The 21,062-nt window shown below is 41.5% G+C and overlaps 2 protein-coding genes across 2 annotated transcripts; both read right to left on the bottom strand.

The window, feature by feature from the left end:
- Positions 1 to 4,414: 4,414 nt before the first annotated feature.
- tulp4b (TUB like protein 4b) lies at positions 4,415 to 17,512 on the bottom strand. Its single transcript, XM_072458333.1, has 15 exons — positions 17,160 to 17,512; positions 15,331 to 15,600; positions 14,720 to 14,848; positions 13,451 to 13,612; positions 13,115 to 13,295; positions 12,237 to 12,344; positions 11,991 to 12,154; positions 11,362 to 11,586; positions 10,593 to 10,827; positions 9,583 to 9,703; positions 9,225 to 9,369; positions 9,060 to 9,153; positions 8,836 to 8,979; positions 5,008 to 8,675; positions 4,415 to 4,907 (listed from the first exon to the last, which is right to left on the bottom strand). The coding sequence occupies exons 1-15, from the start codon at positions 17,175 to 17,177 to the stop codon at positions 4,791 to 4,793; spliced, it is 5,781 nt and encodes a 1,926-aa protein (XP_072314434.1). The 5' UTR covers positions 17,178 to 17,512; the 3' UTR covers positions 4,415 to 4,790.
- Positions 17,513 to 18,569: 1,057 nt separating this feature from the next.
- myct1b (myc target 1b) lies at positions 18,570 to 20,681 on the bottom strand. The gene is made up of 2 exons (XM_072457689.1): positions 20,513 to 20,681; positions 18,570 to 19,756 (listed from the first exon to the last, which is right to left on the bottom strand). The coding sequence occupies exons 1-2, from the start codon at positions 20,565 to 20,567 to the stop codon at positions 19,263 to 19,265; spliced, it is 549 nt and encodes a 182-aa protein (XP_072313790.1). The 5' UTR covers positions 20,568 to 20,681; the 3' UTR covers positions 18,570 to 19,262.
- Positions 20,682 to 21,062: the final 381 nt, after the last annotated feature.

Raw genomic sequence — 21,062 nt, forward strand, 5'->3', positions numbered from 1 at the left:
ACTGACAAACCAGAAAAACAGTGCTTTGTTGTTCTGGTTCATTGGTGCTGAAATTACCTACAATAATATTCCCTCAGTTAGTCTGTGTCCTTTTCTTGACAACACAAATGGTTATGGAGCTATAATGGGTTTTCTCGTGGGAATAACTTTAAGGCTTCTGAGTGGAGACCCTGATATAGGTCTGCCTGTGATACTACATTTCCCATGTTGCACTCTGGAGGACGGTGTCTATGTGCAGCACTCTCCAGTTAAAACCATCTGCATGCGGTGTGCCCTGGCGGCAATCTTGTTTTTCTCCTACCTGGTTTCTGTGGTCTTCAACAGAGGTCTGCTTCCAGAGAGCTGGGACGTGTTTCAGGTCAAACTGCAGCACTCTCCTCCGACACAGGCAGAAAAGGAGGTGCTCTCTAAAGGGCTCAACTTTTCTGTCACCTCTAAACACATCCCTACAGAGGACTACATCACAGCCACTGAAACGGCAATTAGGAACAACAAAATGACTGAATCGGAGGCTGCAGACCTGAGGTTACGTGTCACAGCGACTCTGAAGAGTGCCAAACCACCTCCTTCAAATATCACATCTGAAGAGAGAAAAGCACTTTCAGCACTAGAAAAAGATCATAGCATCAACATCCTCCCAGCAGACAAGGGACGTTGCACTGTGATTCTCAACGCAGCTGATTACGAAGCCAAAGTCCACACCCTCCTCGAGGACACGACCACATACGAGCGCTTGAAAAGAGATCCGACCAGTGGCTACAAGAAGAAAGTGATAGACTGTTTACAAAGGCTGGAAAAAGAGGAAGCGATAGACCGGCCTCTGTATTACAGACTGTATCCTGGGGAAGCCATGCCTTGCATATATGGCCTTCCAAAAATACACAAAAAGGATGTTCCACTCAGACCCATAGTGTGCAGCACAGATTCCATCACTTACAATGTGGCCAAGCATTTAACAACTATATTGGCTCCACTTGTGGGGAATTCGGAACATCATGTGGAAAACACGCACAACTTTGTGGATAAAGTGAAACATCTCCAACTGGACCCAGATGACCTCATGGTTTCATATGATGTTGTGTCCCTGTTCACCTGCATCCCGACCTCTGATGCAGTAGCAGCAGTGAGGATCAGACTGCAGGACGACACCACCCTACAGGAAAGGACCAAACTGACACCTGAACACATATGTAAACTGTTGGACATCTGTCTGAACACCACTTACTTTCAATTCCGGGGACAATTTTACAGACAGATTCATGGCTGTGGCATGGGCTCGCCCGTCTCTCCCATAGTGGCCAACCTGTACATGGAGCACTTTGAGAAGAAGGCACTGGCCTCATTCTCAGGCATAGCGCCAAAACTGTGGCTTCGCTATGTCGATGATACTTTTGTAACAATCAAGAAACAAGAGTTGGAAACCTTCTCTGAGCACATCAATGCTGTGGACCCACATATCAGGTTTACAAGAGAAGACGCTAAGGAGAATCGCTTGGCCTTTCTTGATTGTTCCACGATCAGAGGAGAGGATGGGAAACTCCAAATAGAAGTATATAGGAAACCTACACACACGGACCAGTATCTGCTCTTTGGTTCCAACCACCCACTACAGCACAAGCTGGGTGTGATCAGAACCTTACAACACAGAGCTCAAGCTGTGCCCACCAGCTCAGAGGGCAAGAAGAAAGAGGAAAAACATGTCCAAAATGCCCTCTCAGCCTGTGGTTACCCCGCTTGGGCTCTCAACAGAGTGAAGAGAACCAAGAAGCAGGACAAAAGGGAAACTGAACAGAGAAGGCAGGGTGTTTCTATCCCTTATGTCTCTGGCCTGTCGGAAAAACTGCAGAGAATTTTTAGACAACACGAAGTCCCTGTTTATTTTAAACCAGGAAACACTTTAAGACAAAGACTGGTTCATCCTAAGGACAAGTTGCCGACTCAAAAACAGAGCAATGTAGTTTATTCGATCCAATGCAGTGAAGAAAGCTGTAAAGAACGGTACAAAGGTGAGACTAAACAGCCTCTACACAAGAGGCTCTATCAGCACAGAAGAAATACAAGTTCAGGACCTCAGAGTACCGTGCATCTCCATCTTGAAGCCTCTAATCACTCGTTTGAAGACGGTGAGGTGAAGATTTTATGCAGGGAGAAAAGATGGTTTGAAAGAGGAGTTAAGGAAGCTATTTTTGTTAAAAAAGAAAGACCTTCTTTAAACAGGAATGGAGGGCTAAGATTCAATCTGCCTGGTATCTATAATGGTATACTGAACCCCTGGAAAGGTAGAGGACCAGGACCAGGACATTTAGATGCTAATCAGGTACTCAGGGTGGTTGAGCCAGGGTCTCACAAAGACAAAGAGGATTCTAATAGCCCATTAAAATTCTGAATAGGCTAGCTCGGTAGATACAAGGGGGGAGTTTCTGTTGAAACAAACAACTCCTTCTACTTCAAGAAGGCTCCGCCCAATGGGCTGGACTTACCACAGAATAGGATAAATATCGGAGTTCTCGACCTAAATTCTTTTATTGACAATGACTCTTGGATGAGAGTCGAAACGTCTATTTTTTCTAACTGAGTCCAGCTTTTTCTACTATGGAACACGCCTGGACGAATGAGGGATTACACCGACATATGAATAGCTTTGTATTTTTTATTTGAAACCTCATATTATTACCACTTTGTGGTGTTCTATAGATATTAATACGTAAATAGAATACATACTCATTTATACCAATAAAATACGTAATTATTTATTTATGTTATGTTACTAATACTAACTTAATATTTCTGTATATTAATTTAAATGTAAATGCAGGGATTTGGTCCAAAACAAGGGTGCTTTTTGGTTCAAGATTTTCTTATTAGATAAACAATTTTCTTAAGAATAGTTGTTTCTTCTATATCATATTAGGTAAGAGATTGTGTAGTTACTTACACAATTAGACTAGATTTGGTCCCCCCAACCAGCCACACATATTGCACAAATTTCAGCAGTGAATTAAAACTATTTTAAATTGCCAGATGGAGTATAAAATAGCATAAATAAAATAAATGAATACATTTAGAAGTATTTTTATTAACCAGATTTGGTTACAAACAGAAAAATCACTTACACAGTATTGCTAAAAACTCAAATTTTGCTGTAATAATCTCTTAAGCAATGTATGTAAATAATAGTAATAAAAAAGACAAGTTTCCCCAATCCCTCTAAAAATACTTCTTTTTTTCATTATTGTTCTTTAAAATAATCTTTACTCATATTTCTGTGTTTTATATATAGCACCATTTCTATAGATCTATACTAGCTTCAGCCATCTTTCTAGCTTTATTCATTCAATTGTTTTTCAGTATTTAGCGTATTGTTAAGTAATCTTAAAAGTAATGCTAGGATACATAACATAAATTGCCAACTAAAATATAAGGTGTAAATGCTTATAATAAAAATAAAAGTAAAAATACAAATGGTAGTAATAATATAATATCAGTCCATCCACTACATATTTAAATGCAAGCAGCATTATTATTTTTTTGCTAGTACATCAGTCTTACATACAATTAAGTACTAAAGCAGACAAGCTCTGTCTATCTACAGAAAGCAGCACTGTTTCCAAAAATGCAAGCCACTGGACTTCACATTCAATGCAGTTTATAGTAGCAGCAAAAACACAACTACGAAGAAAAATATCTCAAAATTACAGGGTATTCAAATAAATAAATAATGATATGCTGAGTTGTTTTAATTTAGATTTTTAGCACACACATAGGGCCCAAAGGGATATGATAGGAGTTGCAATTGGACTATGTTATTTTATATATATTATAATATATGAGTAATTATGTTAAATTATAATTTATTAAATAAAATATAGGGACTGCTCGCCATTTGGGGGCGTGTGTGTGTGTGTGTGTGTGTGTATTGCTTGAATTGCAAGCCTAAGGGAGGGGTCTGGGTATCATATAACTTCCTGTATTCTGGTGCATTTTAGATGATAATAGTAGTATAGTATTATTATTAGAAACTTGTTACTCAGTTCAATATGAGGGCCCCCCACAGTCCCTAAATATCCCTGCTCTGCCCCTGCTCCAGTGTCACCCAAAGCCCTTCTCCTATTCTTCTGCAGAACAGATTGGGGCTCTAAAATACACTACAGGCTGCAAACTATTGATGCTTTCTTTTGCAACATGATTTAGACATTTGTAAGAAGTTCCAATTCTGATTCGCACCCGGAGCCGCGCCAGGTGGCTCCGCATGTCTCGTTTTATTTGTTCTTTTTCACTATTTCTAGTTGAATATGAGGTGTCCTGTACATTACTATATGGCTCAAACTGGATCTGTGATCAGCAATATTAAATTAATATATGACAATTGTATACAATTTAGAGTGATTCCTAAAGAGGAAGAGTGTGTCTGTAAATGACCAATTAGTTTTGCTTATATTGGGTCGTTACTATTCACTTACGAAGTGCATATTAAAGATCTATAAGCAATTTTATTAGCATGATTAATCTTCTACATTATGTATGTCTTTGGTGTGAAAGCTAGGAGTGCTAACTAACTCCTTGATCGCTCCACTAATTCTTTCTGGACTGATGACAATGCCATAAAGTTATATTCAAGTTTTATGAACACTGTTGGGTACCTTTGGAAAATGAACCTACTGCAGGAACTATGTTAATTTGAGCAGTGATTTAAGCCTCCACATGGCTAAAGTAAGTACAAACACAGAAACCCATATGTTTCTTCAGATACAACACTTCAAGATCTGGAGTATGTGAACAATTCTGAAACTTCACTTCAGCCTCTGTGTCACATTGGCCAGAGCTACAGCAAAAGCTTGAACTGCAGAAAAGGGATACTGAAAATCTAAAATATAGGCATTTCCATCGATCCGTCCAAACTGCATAACCTACAAACACAAGAACATTAAATATTTTACCAAAATTATAGAATACAATTGACCTCAAATAAATGTTTTGTCAAGATAATGACCACAGATTTAGACTTACCTGTCTGCCGTCCAGTTCGATCTGAAAGTTTTTTGCTGACTCCTGTGTGACACGTCCTCCAAAGTCCAGCTGATAGACTTGCGTTGCTTCGTTCCACAGTGGCTGCTTATTAGCCATGACATAAACAAACCCTTGACTTCCTAAACTCCTGTCTTCTCTTTCATTTGCCTTACGACACTTAATCTCCTCCAGCTCACTTGCCATCCTCATACTGCGCTTGTTTTTCCAGCTCTTTTTACTACTCTGAGTTTGGTTCATAAGTTCATCTCCATTAATGAACAACTCTGGCTCACTTTCTGAACTATCTTGAAATTCATTTGTTGCTCTGCTGATTTTTTTGGTTTTGTTCAATTGCTCTCTCTGACCTTTAGGTTTCTTCTTTTCCCTACTTCCAAGCCTCGGACTAGAAATCAAACTATTAAAATCCGAAAGTGCACGTCCTTCCTTTCTAGATTTCCCCTCTGACACTGTCGGGACATCCTCTGCTCTACTGTCCAATCTTTTGCGACTTTTTTTGCTAAAGCGCTCTGATTCTTGAGGGACAGGGCTTTCATTCAGCGATGAGGGTTCTGGGAAGTTATTTGCTGAGTCTGTAAGATCCTCTGCAGCGGTTTTTGATGGTGGAAGCTCGGAAGGCGGGGGAGGTGGTGGTAAAGGTGGTGGTGGGGGAGGTGCATTAGGGGGAGGTGGTGAGAGGATAGGCTTTTCCAGTATTTGGTGAGTTTTGGTTGGTAGTGGGGGCGCTGGAGGGTCCTGCATTGGCGGTGGGCAAGGATAAGGGTTCCATGGATGAAGGCTGACTGGATGAAGTTGTAACCCTGCACAAGAGCTTGCCCCTGGGTACATTGGAGGCAGTGGGCAGCATGCCAAGCTTGCCAAATTTGGGGGATAACCGGGTGGCAAGACCAAATTTGGATCTTGTTGAGCAAATGAGGTTTGAGCGACTATTTCATTTGGATTTGGTCCTGCTTGTAAAGTCTGCAAAGTTTGCCCACTGTGACTTACACTTGGCGGAAAAGGGGAAAGAGAGATTTGATATCCAGATGGAAACGTAAGAGTAGTTGTACTTGGGCTTGTGGGGGGTTTAGTGGTGAGAACAAAAGGCAGTCTGCTGACATCTAAATGCTGAGCTTGGCTAATTATGAGTGGAGGTGGCTTATGCGGGGCAGGTGGCGGAGCTAGCATCGTCTGTTCAGGAGTTATCCAGAAGTCCTCAGCAGTCGAAGTGTCCCATTGATAAGGCGGAGGGCGTTTTAACATCAGATTAACATCCCCTAAATGCACAGACTTTTCCAGATGACATTGCTGACTCAATGTTTCGTCCTCTGTAAAGGCCGAGTTCACATACACAGTCCTGTCCCTGCTATTTTCCACAGCGCCAAGCAAGTTATATGATGACTGAGAAGCCAATGGTGAGGCACTTTTTGAATGTACTATAATGGTGCTATGATGTGGGCCCTTGCTTGGTGGAAAGTCCTGTCTTACCACTGTCCCACCAGCTATCCCACTACTGGACGTCCCTCCACCTGTGACACTCACACTAGTGCTACTGCTGTTACTGCTGCATTGAGTACATGTATACAGCGCAGTGGGCAACCTTTGCTGGTAGCCAAGGCCTCCTAATGCACTATTCATTTTGGCTTTTGTGGGCAGAGTTCTTGAGCTTTCCATCATTTGGGGAACTTTGAGACTAACATCCCTTCTGTCACGTCTTAGAGTGGCATGAATAAGATTGCTATCAATTCTCTGCGGAGGAGGCAGAGTTGCAGTCAGCTGATTTGCAGGATCTGGATAAGGGGGTGGATCTCCGCTTGGTATAGAGTATCTAGGAACAGACAGGCGACTCAAAGTGGCAGAACTGTAGGGAAGTTGGATTTTCTTGTTCTCAGATGAGGTGACTTTGAGCGTAGCAGATCCTCCAATGCCATGCACCGCATAGGCATTTTGGTTGCGAATAAGTCTTCTTCTTGGTCTACATACTTCTTCCACATTGCCGCTACTATCAAATGTGGTAATCCGTTCATATCCGAGAGGCGTTGGGTATTGTAAGGTGACAGGGTGAAGCAAGAAATCCTCCTTTTTGAGGCAAGGATCTGGCGCCAAGATGCTAGGGCTATCACAATTTGTTACTAGTGTCAGTGGTGTATTTGGAACCGTAGCTACTGACACAACTGTACCAGGATAGGGTGGCGGTGGGTTTGCTTTCCTCATTTGAATATCTACTGTCCCTTCCGAATCGCTAAACGAAGGAGGGAGCGTTCGCAGTAGAGTTGACTTTAAGGTATTTCCATGCTCTGCCCTGTCCAGTCCTGGCTCACTGGAGGGTGGAGGCATCTGTGGTAAAAGGTGATGGATTTGCTGTAAGGAGATGGTTGGATATCCCGTGGGTGGTGGGGGAATGTGCATTTGCATTTTGAGTTGTTGTTGCATTTGTTGGTGTTGTCTCTGCATTTGCTGATGGTGTTGCTGGATTTGCTGGTGCTGCTGTTGTAACTGTGCCTGCTGCTGTCTCATTTCCTGGATTTGCTGCCGGATCTGTTGTTGTTGCTGTTGAAGTTGTTGCTGCTGCTGCAGTGTTTGAGTCGACACCGGTGGGACCTGTTGTATCTGCGGTACCTGCATTTGCTGTGACTGAGACACTTGATGCTGTTGGTGTTGTTGGTGTTGTTGTTGATGTTGTTGATGCTGTTGGAGTTGTTGTTGTTGCTGCTGCTGATGTTGTTGGTGTTGTTGTTGATGCTGTTGATGCTGTTGGAGTTGTTGATGCTGTTGGAGTTGTTGTTGCTGATGTTGTTGTTGTTGTTGATGCTGTTGTTGATGCTGTTGGAGTTGTTGTTGATGCTGTTGGAGTTGTTGTTGTTGCTGATGTTGTTGTTGTTGTTGATGCTGTTGTTGATGCTGTTGGAGTTGTTGTTGATGCTGTTGGAGTTGTTGTTGTTGATGGTGTTGTTGTTGATGCTGGTGTTCTTGTTGATGCTGTTGTTGTTGTTGATGTTGTTGATGCTGTTGGAGTTGTTGTTGTTGGAGTTGTTGTTGCTGTTGGAGTTGTTGTTGTTGTTGTTGTTGATGCTGTTGGTGTTGTTGATGCTGTTGGTGTTGTTGATGCTGTTGAAGTTGCTGCTGATGTTGTTTTTGGTGTTGTTGTTGTTGTTGTTGCTGATGTTGATGTTGTTGCGGATGTTGTTGTTGTTGTTGATGATGCAGTTGATGTTGGTGTTGCAAATGTTGCATTCTCTGCCCTTGTTGAGATGCTTTAGGTGGAGGTTGGCGTGGCGGCTGCGAGTGGCTTGGTCTCTGTGGCTGGGGTGGTAAATGATGAGGAGGAGGCAGAGGTGGCAACGTCCCAGGTAAAAGTGAACCCATATCCAGCCTGTTGAACATTACCTGATTTGAATTTGAGTATCTGGATGTAACAGGGTATGGAGACTGGACAGGGTCTTGGCTGTGGTCGCTGATAGGAACAGATGCTGCTGCCGCGACGGCTGCTGCTGCATTGGCTGTGGGGTTAGTCAGGACATCCAGCTGGATGTTCTGATTGGCCAGTAGAGACTGCACCAGACCAATGCTTTGAGTGGGTGACATGGCCTGAGCAGGACTGTGGATGGGAGCAATGGGGATGTTGACGGTACAAGGAGGGTTGTCGCCAGCCACACCAGAGGGACCCATAACTATGGGGACAAAGTGAAACATACACAATAAATATTTAGATGCATTCAAAACAAAACAAACTGTGTGCATAGTATAATAGTAAACAAGTGTAATACACTGAATACTTACCTATCCACTTATAATGGAAATATATATACATGCATTTGTCTCATTTCTCACCTGGTAAGTCATCTTCATCTTCACTGAAAACATTGGGGTTGAACACAGGCAGACTCATAAAGTCATGAGAAATCTTCCTCACTTCAGGAAGGTAGATTGTCATCTGTCTTGGTTGCAAATGAAGCAAGCTGGTCTTATAGATAACTGCAATACATTAGAGCACACAGACGATTATAATTTATATTTTATTACCGACATTAGGCAATATTTATTTTTACAGTTACCTGCACCAAGATTTGCAGGTAGGAAAGAAGCAAGGCCAACTATTTTGAACTTTGTCCCCCAAATATTAGATGTAACTTGAGCAAGGTAATTGTGCTGGGAAATAGATAGCAACATTGTCATACCACGGCCTAAAAAACACTTGATAATGACATGAACAAATTTACTTCTGTGAGTCCATCCATAAACAACTCTCTTCTCGTCAGGCTTGGCGAGCGAACAGGGGGCTTTTTTGTTGGTAACCGCGGTGACCGCTGACCTTCTTGGTTGGCTCGTGAAAGTTTCGGAGACTTCCTGGATTCCAAATTCATTCTGCAGAAAATCCATAATGCGATATTTTTTTGTTTACATCAAAATTTGACACGAGAAAAAAGTTTTACAGTTCAAATGTAGGATTATTTAATGAACAGATTACTATTTCAGTTTTGTTGATTTTCCAAATTTGTGAGTATAATTGTTCCCAACAATTTGCACAAAAAGATTTTGCTCGATACGAGTAGAATGTAATCTCAAAGTCAGTCTGACCTGTTCCCTCGTGACAGTTTAGGCGACTTTTTGCCAACCCATTCATCGCTCAGCTCAATGTCACTGGAGTCGGAGCAGTTACAACTGTCACTGAAAGCTATGGGATTCACGCACACTTCATCTGCAAAGACAAGAGACAAGCAAGACTAAATTATTGGATGTAGCTTTAGTGGCTTAGCTGGGTATTATCTAAATTTATGTTTGTTAAAGCCATGAGTGAATCATGCAGTCAGACTATTCAGGAACTAAGCCTCAGACCATGTGACATCAGAGAAAATCATCAGTGTACTATTATATGTTTGTTGGTTCTCAATGTGAACAACGGTACCAGAAATGGCATGGGTTTCTGCAGAACAGTTTAGACTAAACAAATTAAAATATTGACATAGCTCTCTGAGTGCAACCTGAGTTAATTTGCTGTTCTGTGCTGTTCTTAAACATATATTTAAAAAAACAGAGTGTATGCTGCCATCTACAGTAAAACTCTGCTACTGCATTTTGAGAGGCACGTGACATCATACGCCTCTGCTCTGATTAGTGGGCTCAATCAGACAGACACCTGCAGGGGCGGAGTTTGAAGTGCAAGTATAGTTGTTCCAAAACACGCCCCTCCCCACCCTCACTCTCCCATTCACTCTTCCAGGCACTGCACAGTTTAATAGCATGTTTGAACAGCAGCTGTGGGAGGAGTTTAGGTCCCACTTTATTACTTTTGGAATGCTGTTTTCTAGATCTCAATTTTCACACAATTATTTGTACAATTTCCACATTAATACACAAGCTATATATGTAATCACATTCCCCTCAGAAAATAAATAAATCAAATCCAAACAAAAATCATATACACTATCACTAAATAATAAACTTAATTTTCTACTCAAACACACCCATTTCCATAATACATTATTGATGCATATGTTGATTATTGTTATGAGAATAGAAATACTCCATACAGTATGTGGCAAAATAAAGTCTACCTTAACCAAAAACGTATGTAAACTAAAACTCACCTGCTTTACTGTCAGTCTTAGGATCCATAATAACAAACTCGGGCCGGAGTTTACTGATGCGTCTTCCTTTGAGGATTGGCACCAATCCTCCCAGATACTCAAGGTAGAGGGTGTAGCAGGGCCCGCCTGCCTCGGGACTGTCCTCTGCCCGCTTCATGGTGCAGTGGAGCCTCTCATTCCCGGAGGTGGGGTAGCTCACAAAGTCCCGGATGTTGTTGGGGTCAGGGATTGGGGGCTAGAACAAAGAGAGGAAAAGAGCTGAGGAAAACCTGGACACTCAAAGAAAACATGTGGCAATCAGCAGTTTTATATCACCATGCATTAAAACTGTAGCATTAGTGGTAAAACATATTATAGACTATAAACTCAAGTTTACAAGCTATTCAGAGACAATAACCATAAGATAGCAAGCAGTATATTTTGTATTTCTAATATGTTTAACACTTTCAATCTAGTGTCCATGTAAGGATATAGTTCACAATTTTTCACAATAGGTGGTCAGTTAGTATGCATTCAAGATGCTGGGTTAAGCTTGCCTTCAAAAGCCAACAAACTGTTAAAGTGGTTAACTACTACTGCCTACTGAAGCTGTAGGTATTCTATGGCTTTCAGAGTGATACAAAAAATCAACAATGTTGCCATTGTATTTAAGCATTCAAAACTAAATATATTTAGAAAGAAAGAGAAAAGGTGAGTAAAGGTGAGAAGTACTCAAAATTGTGTAGGATCTGAACCCCGTTATTGTTCCTACAAAAACATATATGCCTACTTTGATGGTTGGTATGAATGCCGTGGTGACGTAGGAGCAGAGCAGGGAGGGCATGTTGAGTTTGCCCACATCCTTTTCCTCTTTCAGGGCACTAGCGATGCCCTGCTGGCATAAGAGCTGGAGACTGGCCACACGGTGCTCCACTCTGACCACATACAGAGCTGGACCACAGGCAAGAAACAGTCTTGAGTCCCGGTGACCCCAGCAGATGGTGGTGATGGGCCTCTGAAAGTAATAATAGAACAAACAATTCATTACAAACACAATTGAAAATCACTTCTATTGGCTCTATTGGCATGTCCATTGAACAAAGATGGTAAGTTTTGCTCTAGAACTAAATAGATTTGCACCAAGTACTGTTTAAACTTAGGAACTTTAAATAGTCTTATAGCCTAACTCACACACTAAATTATTGCATTCAGAATGTTGTATTTTACATGCTATTAATATCCAGCAGCAAACAAATACATGAGTCACAATTGCCTCCAAAAAAACTTAAGTTTATGAAGTAATTAAGGCAGGCTTTTTGTTGATTGTCAAGTTTATGTGTTTGTTACCAATGGTGTTAGTGAACTATGTATAAATACAAATAAAAAATCTGTTTGGTTTGACATATGGGATGCACTTGCCTGTGCGGGTGTCTCCAGTGTGTAGATGTGTTCTCCTTGGACATTGTAAAACTTGACCAGAGCGTTCCTCATGATGGCTGCACAGGCAGTATCTGACTGGACATGCCTCTCCATCCCAGCCACAGCCAAGAGGTCTCCCTGAGAGCACCACTGCGCCTCTACATCTGCACACACACAAAACATCATCATCTATGTGCGTCTTTACAGGTTTAATTGTGTATAATTTACATTTTAAGTGACGCCTACCTTTTAGCCCAGAGCGGATGACGGCAGGGGATAGGTCATCATAGTTGCTCATTAAACTAATATCTCCAGATAAAAAGGTGACGGTCAACAAAGGTTTGACCCTTCGCACTGTAAAAAGATTAATGTTTCAATAAGCTATTACTGTATCTTCCGGACTATAAGTCGCACCGGAGTATAAGTCGCACCAACCAAAAAATGCATAATAGAGAAAAAAACATAAGTTGCACTGGAGTCAGAAATGCAGTTGCAAATGTGAAAATAACAAATAATATCACATATAAGTCGCTCCGGAGTATAAGTATATAAATATAAGTATAAGTCGCACCCCGGCCAAAACTATGAAAAAGATGCGACTTATAGTCCGGAAAATACGACACACTGTTATTACTCCTATATCCCCCCATTTTTATATCTTATCAATTCAAGCAACACATCTCCAACCTTTGCTGTCATCAATGTCACCTGTCAGTGGTTATATGATAGTTCTGACTCTGTGTTAGGAGAGTTCATTATTAATCAGTTAATTGATTGAAGAAAACATATACTTTTGTCTGCTATATTTATAATCTATGTCACCTGTGTTTCATTACTTTATATTTTGGACATTTTGAATAGCATTATTGATCTAACACGCCGGCCAACTTATGGGGGAAAACTGTGCTGCTTTCTGCCTCCTGTTACGCCAGTGCACAACAAACTCAGCTCTATAATTTGTCTCGTTAATAACTGAAAAAAATAAGGATATGGTTATAATGTCATGTAAAATGACCTCAAGCTGACCAGCAAATTGCGAATTGTGTGATACGGCAATTGATTTTATTATAGAAATTTAAAAGAATGTGTTTCCCATGTGTGTGTGTGTGTGTGTGTGTGTGTACCTATAGGCAGGACATTTTCATCAGAGTCTGTGTCGCTCTCAGTGCTGTCCTCCACCAGGAAGTCAGGGCAGTTCCAGGACATGCTCACGATGCCGTCCGACTCGTGCAACAAAACATGAGCCAACATCCGTCCATGACAGTCCATCACGATCACCTGGCCATCTGCTGTGCCAAACAACACCTGTGCAAAACCGGTCATAAAATGTTACAATAAAGACTAAATGAACACCCTCTGGAGCAGTAATTACCCAAGCTGTTGGTGCTTGGAAATTAGCATTAAATACCAGGATTGACAACATTGTATGCTGTTTATGTATATTATATTGTATTTAGTACCTGCTGATCATCTGGGGTCCATATGCCACAAGTGATTTGACTTTCTAAGTTGATCTCGGAGGACCAGTGTCTCTGACCACTGACAGAGCCCACCAGCACAAAGCCATCTCTGTACGCGATCAAAGCCTGAGTCCCGTCATGTGACCAAGTGAAGTCGCTCACCTAGCAGGAAGAAAAGGTCACAATGTTTGCATACCAGTGTCACTCGCATTTGTTTCTTTACAATGTGATTAAGATTTCCTAATACTTACAAATTATTCTTAATTTTTAGACTAAAAGGGACAGCTGCTCTGAGTGTCGGTAGCTAAACATAACAGTGGTCTAGTTAGTGTTATGTAAGGGAAGATTTTTATGGTTTAAATGTGCACTATGTAACTTTGATGTAACTATTTCGCCACCCGCTTGTCTCCATGGAGACATTGCTTCACTTGGATTTCTGCACACTATGGCATTAAACTTACCTATCTCCATCGAGACAAGCAGGTGACACCACCAGGCCCAGTTACAGGTCAGATCTGTGGAGAGGCGACTCTACTCAGTAACAATGCAGGGTTTTCAGGGGATTTTTTTAAACAATAAAAACACCTGTATTCGGAATAAAGCAAGATAGATATATTCAATGCCAAACTATGGAACAGTCTAGCAAAAGCAGTAGCATCTCCATAGAGACAAGCAGGAGGCAAACAGGAAAGTTACGTAGCACACAGTTCAGCTTAACCCCTCCACTGCATCTGCAAATAATAACTAGCTCACTGGTTTAACAAGGTTTCAGTTTAGTCTTCCCTTTTTGTGTCTGTTGAGTTGGTAAATGTGCCCAATAAAGATGAAAAACAAGCTTAAAAATAGGTTCCTTTATCATCATTACATGGTGTTCAAACTTAATTACATTCATTTTCAGATGTAACTGGGTCACACTCTGAATAACTACAATAGGTACAAAAATAGACGGATTAGCCACTTCAGTCAGTCTTGAAAATCTTTCTTCAAATGTCACATCTTTTGAGATCACCTATCTTATCATTTTAGCTTCCATGTTTATATTAAGACACCCAATAAACTTGTAGCCCAGGATTCTTTTTTCTAATCTGAGGTAGAGGACAACTGAGTCTAATTACTTTGCACTTCACATAACGGAAAGAACATAATGATGACTAATGTGCTCAGAAGGATGTTTGCAAATCCATTCTGTAGCCCATCATTTTCCCATGGCTAAATCTTGCGTTGTGTGTGTGCACTGTCCCATTTCTGAGGTGAATACTGATCCTCTACCTGTGCTCCTCTGTCATTCACCAGCTCCACGGACCATCTTCCTTCGTACTGGATCCACACAAAGATTCCTCCCTCCATGTCGCACGTGGCCAGCTTTTGAAAGGGCTCATTCCAGCGCACCAAGACAACCTGAGAAGCAACATAATATTGGCGGATGAATAATTCACGTTACATTAAAACACAGAATTGTTATCCTGAGGGGCTTTAAATCAATAGCAATTAAAATCAATATTCAACAAGGTAAAAGAGAAATATTCTACTGAGTGACAGGCCCACTCACTGATTCACTAAAGGGATTTTAATTACCTAAAGCCCTTGCTTGACTTTAGAGTTAGATCTCACTGAGGAAAATGCTCTGTTTTATACAACCATTAAATTAGTATTATATTTTACAAAGTCTACGATGTAAATGCCGTAACACATAGAGTATGAAAGTGTTGTTTTTATTGAAGTCAGCGCCTCATGTCTCAACCTATCGACACTAAACAGTTTCAAGTGTTATGCAAGTGTTATCATATCATTCAATTAAACGATTGTGTAACATCATGCCACTATGAAATATGCTACTAGAACTGTTATATTGTAAAATTGAAACCCATGTGCAGACTTACTTCACTATTGTGCCCGCGCAGGTTGAAGTTGATCCTCTGGGGGGTGCTCCTGTCCCGCCTGCAGTGGCTGGAGGTGAAGGTAACGCCAACGACTCCTCTCCCGTTCCCCGTGGCCAGCCAGCCCTCCTCATAGTACCTCCGGCGGCACACGGGCTTGTCCTTCTCGCTCTTGGGGACACGGCCTTTCCACGACAGGCACAGGATGTTGGAGTCGCTGCAGAGGATCGGACCATGTTCCACGGCAGCCAACATCCCTACTGACTGACCAGGCTGAGCGAAAGGGAAGATGACAAAGACAGGTCAATGACAAGGAGGTTTGCTTCGATGGTGCTTACACAATGGATTGACTTCCGTATAAATCTATCAACTGCATATTCTTTTACAATTCATTTTGAGAATCTCATCTTTGGGCTTCCTCTAGGCCGCCCTTCTGTCACCTATGCACAATTTTCTTAAACTACATACAATTTCAGCATACATTTAGCATAAATAAGACTATTTTGTCTTCAAAGGGTAATTAAAGCTATCTGCAGCTTCTGAAAGTAGCAGTTGGTTAAATCTGTCTGTCACTCATTCCGGGCAGGACAGAAGCTGGAGCAGTGTGTGATGTGTCTGTGTTTGAATATAGAGCTGCATCAAACAGAAAAGAACTGAATCATGATGTGACAACCAAGATATCGCAGACATTACTTTGTCACTATAACCCTGAACTTTGAACACAGAAAGCATATACAAATATATTTTCACATGGGGTTTGATGTATGATTCATCTATTAAAATTTTAGTGTCTGACATGTTCATTCGGATGACTCCATCTGTAGTGATTCACAAAAGGCCTTAAACCAGTCAGATCCTCGTGTCCTCACAGCTTTCTATTATTCACAGTGAGTGGAGCAGATGCAGGACTCCACATCACATAACCACTACAGTCTCAATGTGAACTGATTCACAGCAGAAAATGTATATTATCTTTATTTATTGACCTTTATTGAACCAGGATATTCCCACTGAGATTAAGAACCCCTTTCAGGGGAGTCTTGGCCCCAGAGGGGAACCTATTGTACGGACACTTTACAATCATGAACAACAATGGCATTTAAAAGCTAAATAATAAGCAAGAACTAAGGTGGTAAAATCTTGTTATGCTTCAAATAAAAACAAAAAATAGTTGAAGGTTCATTTAAAAGTATTAACAGACTGTGAACAAAAAGTATTCCTACATCTTTATAACATTATGGGGTCATAATAAAAAAGACTAGTAAGTAGAAGAAGTAAAAGCAAATTCAGGGAAAACATAACTTGAAATGATTCCACAGACACATCACATGAAAATGGGCCTAACATGCATTTTACAATTTGGGCAAATGTTTAGGCTCAGCCTTGACAACAAGACTCCAGACAAGGTTTAACTTGAGTCTATATTCACAATAGTCTCATGGTCATTGAGTCAACTACCGAAAGCCATTATATACTTTGTTCAAAAAATATAGCAAACTAACACTGGACCAAACTTGAACTTGGAATGAACTAGAAAAAAAGAAAATAAAACATGGGTTATACTTACACAGATTTAAATCACTATTAGGTCTAATCCAATGCTTCAAATAGTCTTTATGATGGAATAATGATTTCAAACTGAATTCCAAAGATGTCTGAGCACTACCAGAATAACTCAGTGCACCAGCTGCACCCGTACCACCATTTGAGATTATTATTAAATGTTTTATTTTATTTCTATTCAGAAGGAGTCCACACACAGTACAATCATACGAATACAGCTTACATAGGCCTGATCAAACATAAAAAGAGGAAGGCTATTTAGATACTACCTCATAGTTCCTGGGCATGTTGAGTCAAAAATCCTTGTCTGAAGGTGTCCATATTTCCATGCAGATGGTGCACTGAGGCTAATAATGGCTGCTGTGCGTGTCTTTGCTATTTGAAAGGGCTGGTCTATGGAGAGAAGAAGAGGTACAACGCATCATGAGCACCAGATGTCTTCCAGGCAACTCTGCATTAGACCAACATAAGAGTTGAAACGACTTCTACGACGCCCATCCCAGGTCTCCTCGTTGCCCCTGCGTGCCATTAAAGACAGATCATTATTCAACAAGTAACCGAGCAAACAAAACAGAGACAAGCACTGGGTCCTTCTTAATATAGCGTTGTCATTCAGTGCATCCACCTAGGATTTTTTTTTTCTTTCCTCCAGTCAGTTTCTATGCAACGGGAGCAGTGCTGCATTGGAGGTCCGCGCTCCAGTCTCCATGGCACTCAGGAGCCGTATGTGCGCGCCTGTTTTACGTCAAAGAAACGCGATCCAAGACTGAAACATTAAGCCTATGAAGGGAAAATCTGTGGTATCATTATTATTAGTATTAATGTCACTGGATGCTTCTCAGGTTAGAGGCAAGAACAATACATCCCTTCGTTGTGGATGTCTCTGTAAGTAGCCTCTATGATTGTCTGATTCGAGCGCGTCAGGAGCTTACCCGCATGCAGCAGTTCTTTAAAGCCGCTGCTGACGAGACGAAAAACACACAAAAAACAACAAAATAATAATAATACACCACCCCAAAAAAAAGAAAAGAAATCAACCGTACTGTGAAATAAACCTAACGTCTGACCGAATAGATCATTCTGCCGCTGTGACAGTCCGAGCGCGCTACAGCCCCCACGTCAGTGCGAGGTGGCAGTGCGTAAACGGTGCGGTCGTGTTGCCAGGCGCTGGTCCGCTGGCGCACTTCGAGCCTGTGTGTGTCTTTAAAAAAAACGGGTTGCCATATGCGAGGGAGCGAGATGCCGTTAACGGGGGGAGGGTTTAAAAGGCAGAGGAGAAGAGCAGAGTCAACTGAAATAGTCTGATATAGGGGTGGTGCGGGTGCGGGTCTCCAGGGTGCGTTTATTGCGGTGGTTTGGCTGGCCAGTTACTGCTTTGTAATTAAATCGATTCAGCTGAGCCTCAAAGGGGCTTTCTTTGATACTGGCAACCTCACAGGCACACCCCGGCTTAGAATACAAGTTAGTGACTCTCTCTCACACATAAGACCTTGTGATGAATGAGCCACACGGTCTCATTCTCTAGAAATGCCAAAGTAATTATTTAAAATGTAGCATGTCTGAATAAACATAGGCTAATACATTATTAAGTGGTGGAACGTAAATGTTATACATGTAACCTTTATTCATATATAGATATTTAAATTATGTACAGGTTCCATATAAATGTGCTAAAATTTTATACTGTCCCAAATGTACAAACCGAGCTCCAACATCTAATTTAGCAGAAAACGCAATCATTATTAAGGAAATTGTATACTGGGTCCATCTATCCATCTTCTTCCGCTTATCCGGGGCCGTGTCGCTGGGGCAGCAGTCTAAGCAGGGACTCCCAGACTTCCCTCTCTCCAGACACTTCCCCAACACTTCTGGGGGGATCCCCAGGTGTTCTCTGGCCAGCCGAGAGACATAGTCCCTCCAGCATGTCCTGGGTCTCCCCCCGGGGCCTCTTCCTGGTGGGACATGCACGAAGCAGCTCCCCGGGAGGTGTCCAGGAGGCATCCGGAACAGATGATCTAGTCCATTCCAAGCTCAAATTCCCAAAGAATTTGAAACTAATCAATGTTTTAATCTTGTCATATAAAAGGGTCCAATATTATTCATACCTCTTTTGTCACCTTTCCTTATAGTTCTCTGAAATTGTGCATTTGATTAACAAACAACTGATAAGAATACTTCTGTCATCTAACAATTGTCCAAATGTATCTGAGATTGCCTCCACTACATAAGGTGACATGTCAACACAACACAAGTGCCTGCATTATTTTTTCAAAAAGTTTGAACCATCGTGAGCCCAAGACTAGGCGTGTCCATCCACCGATCACAATCAAGAGGCCCAGCTCTACCCAAAATAAAAAGTTTAAAAAAATACATTATGCACAAGTCTCCTCAAAGGCATGGATCACACTGTCATAGGCAGGTGGTGATGACTGTAAAGGGAAGAATCCTTTGAGCCCATTACTGCCCAGCCAAAACGAGTGTCTCTTGTTTGGGACAGGAGAAGATGAATCAGAGTTAGAAGCCATGTCCTCCAGGACTTTGGTGTCCTCCCCCATGTCCAGACTGGGCCGTGTCTTCTTGGGCAGAGGCCTGAATGTGGAGGTTTCTGGACTGGGTTTAGACCCCAGAGGCCCCACGGGCTCCAGAGAGGGCGTCCTATAGACACTGAGGAAGGTGCTTTTGTAGAGGCCCATTTGAGAGCTCATGGGTTGAGAAGAACGTGAAGAAGATCCAGATTTGTTTTTACGTCGCTGGGTGATTCTTGCTGTGGCTTTTCGGCGAGATGCCCAAGTAAGAAGGACATAGACCAAGGCACCAAGCAGTAGTCCTACCAGCATTGACAGAAAGAAGGCCAGCAGCATGTCATCTAAAAGCACAAAAGGACAATTATAATGCATCAGCCTTAGAAAGCACTTTTGGGACCACTGATTCACTCAGTGGTGGTAAGCTATACTGCAGATGGAAAGTAGCAGTACTTAAATCTGGTACAGACATCTTTCTTTTTTGTAAGATTAATGAACCTGTACATGGTCCATAACAAACAAAAACTGAACTAAACTAACCCCTGTCTCTTCAACTTTAACCCTTTGATGCATTACAGCCGCCAGCAGGGCTCAGACGGTCAACCTTTGGGTTCGAAAGCACTGTACTGCTGCCCCAAATATACACTGCAGAAGTTGACCACAATAATTAAGAGCCGAATATATATCCCACGGGTTTTATGTACAGCTGAAGGCAGCCTCATATTCATCACTTTCATCTGCTCACTGCACAAGAATAAGCCTCTATTTTGATCAACAACAGCAAACATGTCTTGAGGCATCAGCATAACATACTTTCAGATGTATTAAAGTTAGCTCTGAGCTATTGATTTCTTGTAGCAGAATCTCTATAACAGCCTCAATGTTACATAAAGCCTTATGTCATGTCGACTGTGTGGGTTCACTGAGGTACAGCCAGACAAGACTGCAGAAACAACAGTCACTATGAAATTTGCTGTTTTACACTTAAACTTGATATTATATTCAGAGAATACAGCTTAAGAAAAATAGTATTGTTACTGTATTCCGATGCTTAGGTAAGTTGCAGCTGTTGCGTTACTTACAAAAAAGGCCAAACTTACTGTAGTTAAATGAATTTAATATCTCCAAAAAAGGATGAGTGTCATTGTATGCCATCGTTCCTCCATAAACTGGTTTAGAATAGACTCCAAACAAACTCGAGGCAGACGGACTAAGACTAACTCTTCCCAAGACAAGCTTCTGGGTTTTTCTCCTTTCCAGACCTTGCCATGGAGGAAACTTTGTTGTCACACTTCCTTCCCCCTCTGGCTTTAAAATTAGCAAGTGCATTGCTTATCATTGTGGGACATGGTACTGGCCAACACTGGGGCTTCCTTTTGCATCATTTCCCTCAGGCGACTGGCCATATTCAGCAGTTTTAGCCTAATAAAAGTCCAGAAAGTAATGGGCTTTCAAAGTCTCTCATTAGTCACATTTTAATGGGCCTAAATGCTGGCTAATCAAAGTTTGAACCAAGTTATACAAATATTTAGAAAAATCTACAAAATAAGGTATAAAATGTAACCAAAACTAGATTAAAACCAAAACTACCACCTGGACTATACCAAGTCTAAACCGGAACCAGTGAAACCACTGTTTGAGAATCAGTGA

The sequence above is a fragment of the Eucyclogobius newberryi genome, unplaced genomic scaffold (assembly GCF_026437365.1).
Source record: "Eucyclogobius newberryi isolate DKJ021-1_F unplaced genomic scaffold, fEucNew1.0.hap1 SCAF_21, whole genome shotgun sequence".
Classification (NCBI taxonomy): Eukaryota; Metazoa; Chordata; class Actinopteri; order Gobiiformes; family Gobiidae; genus Eucyclogobius; species Eucyclogobius newberryi.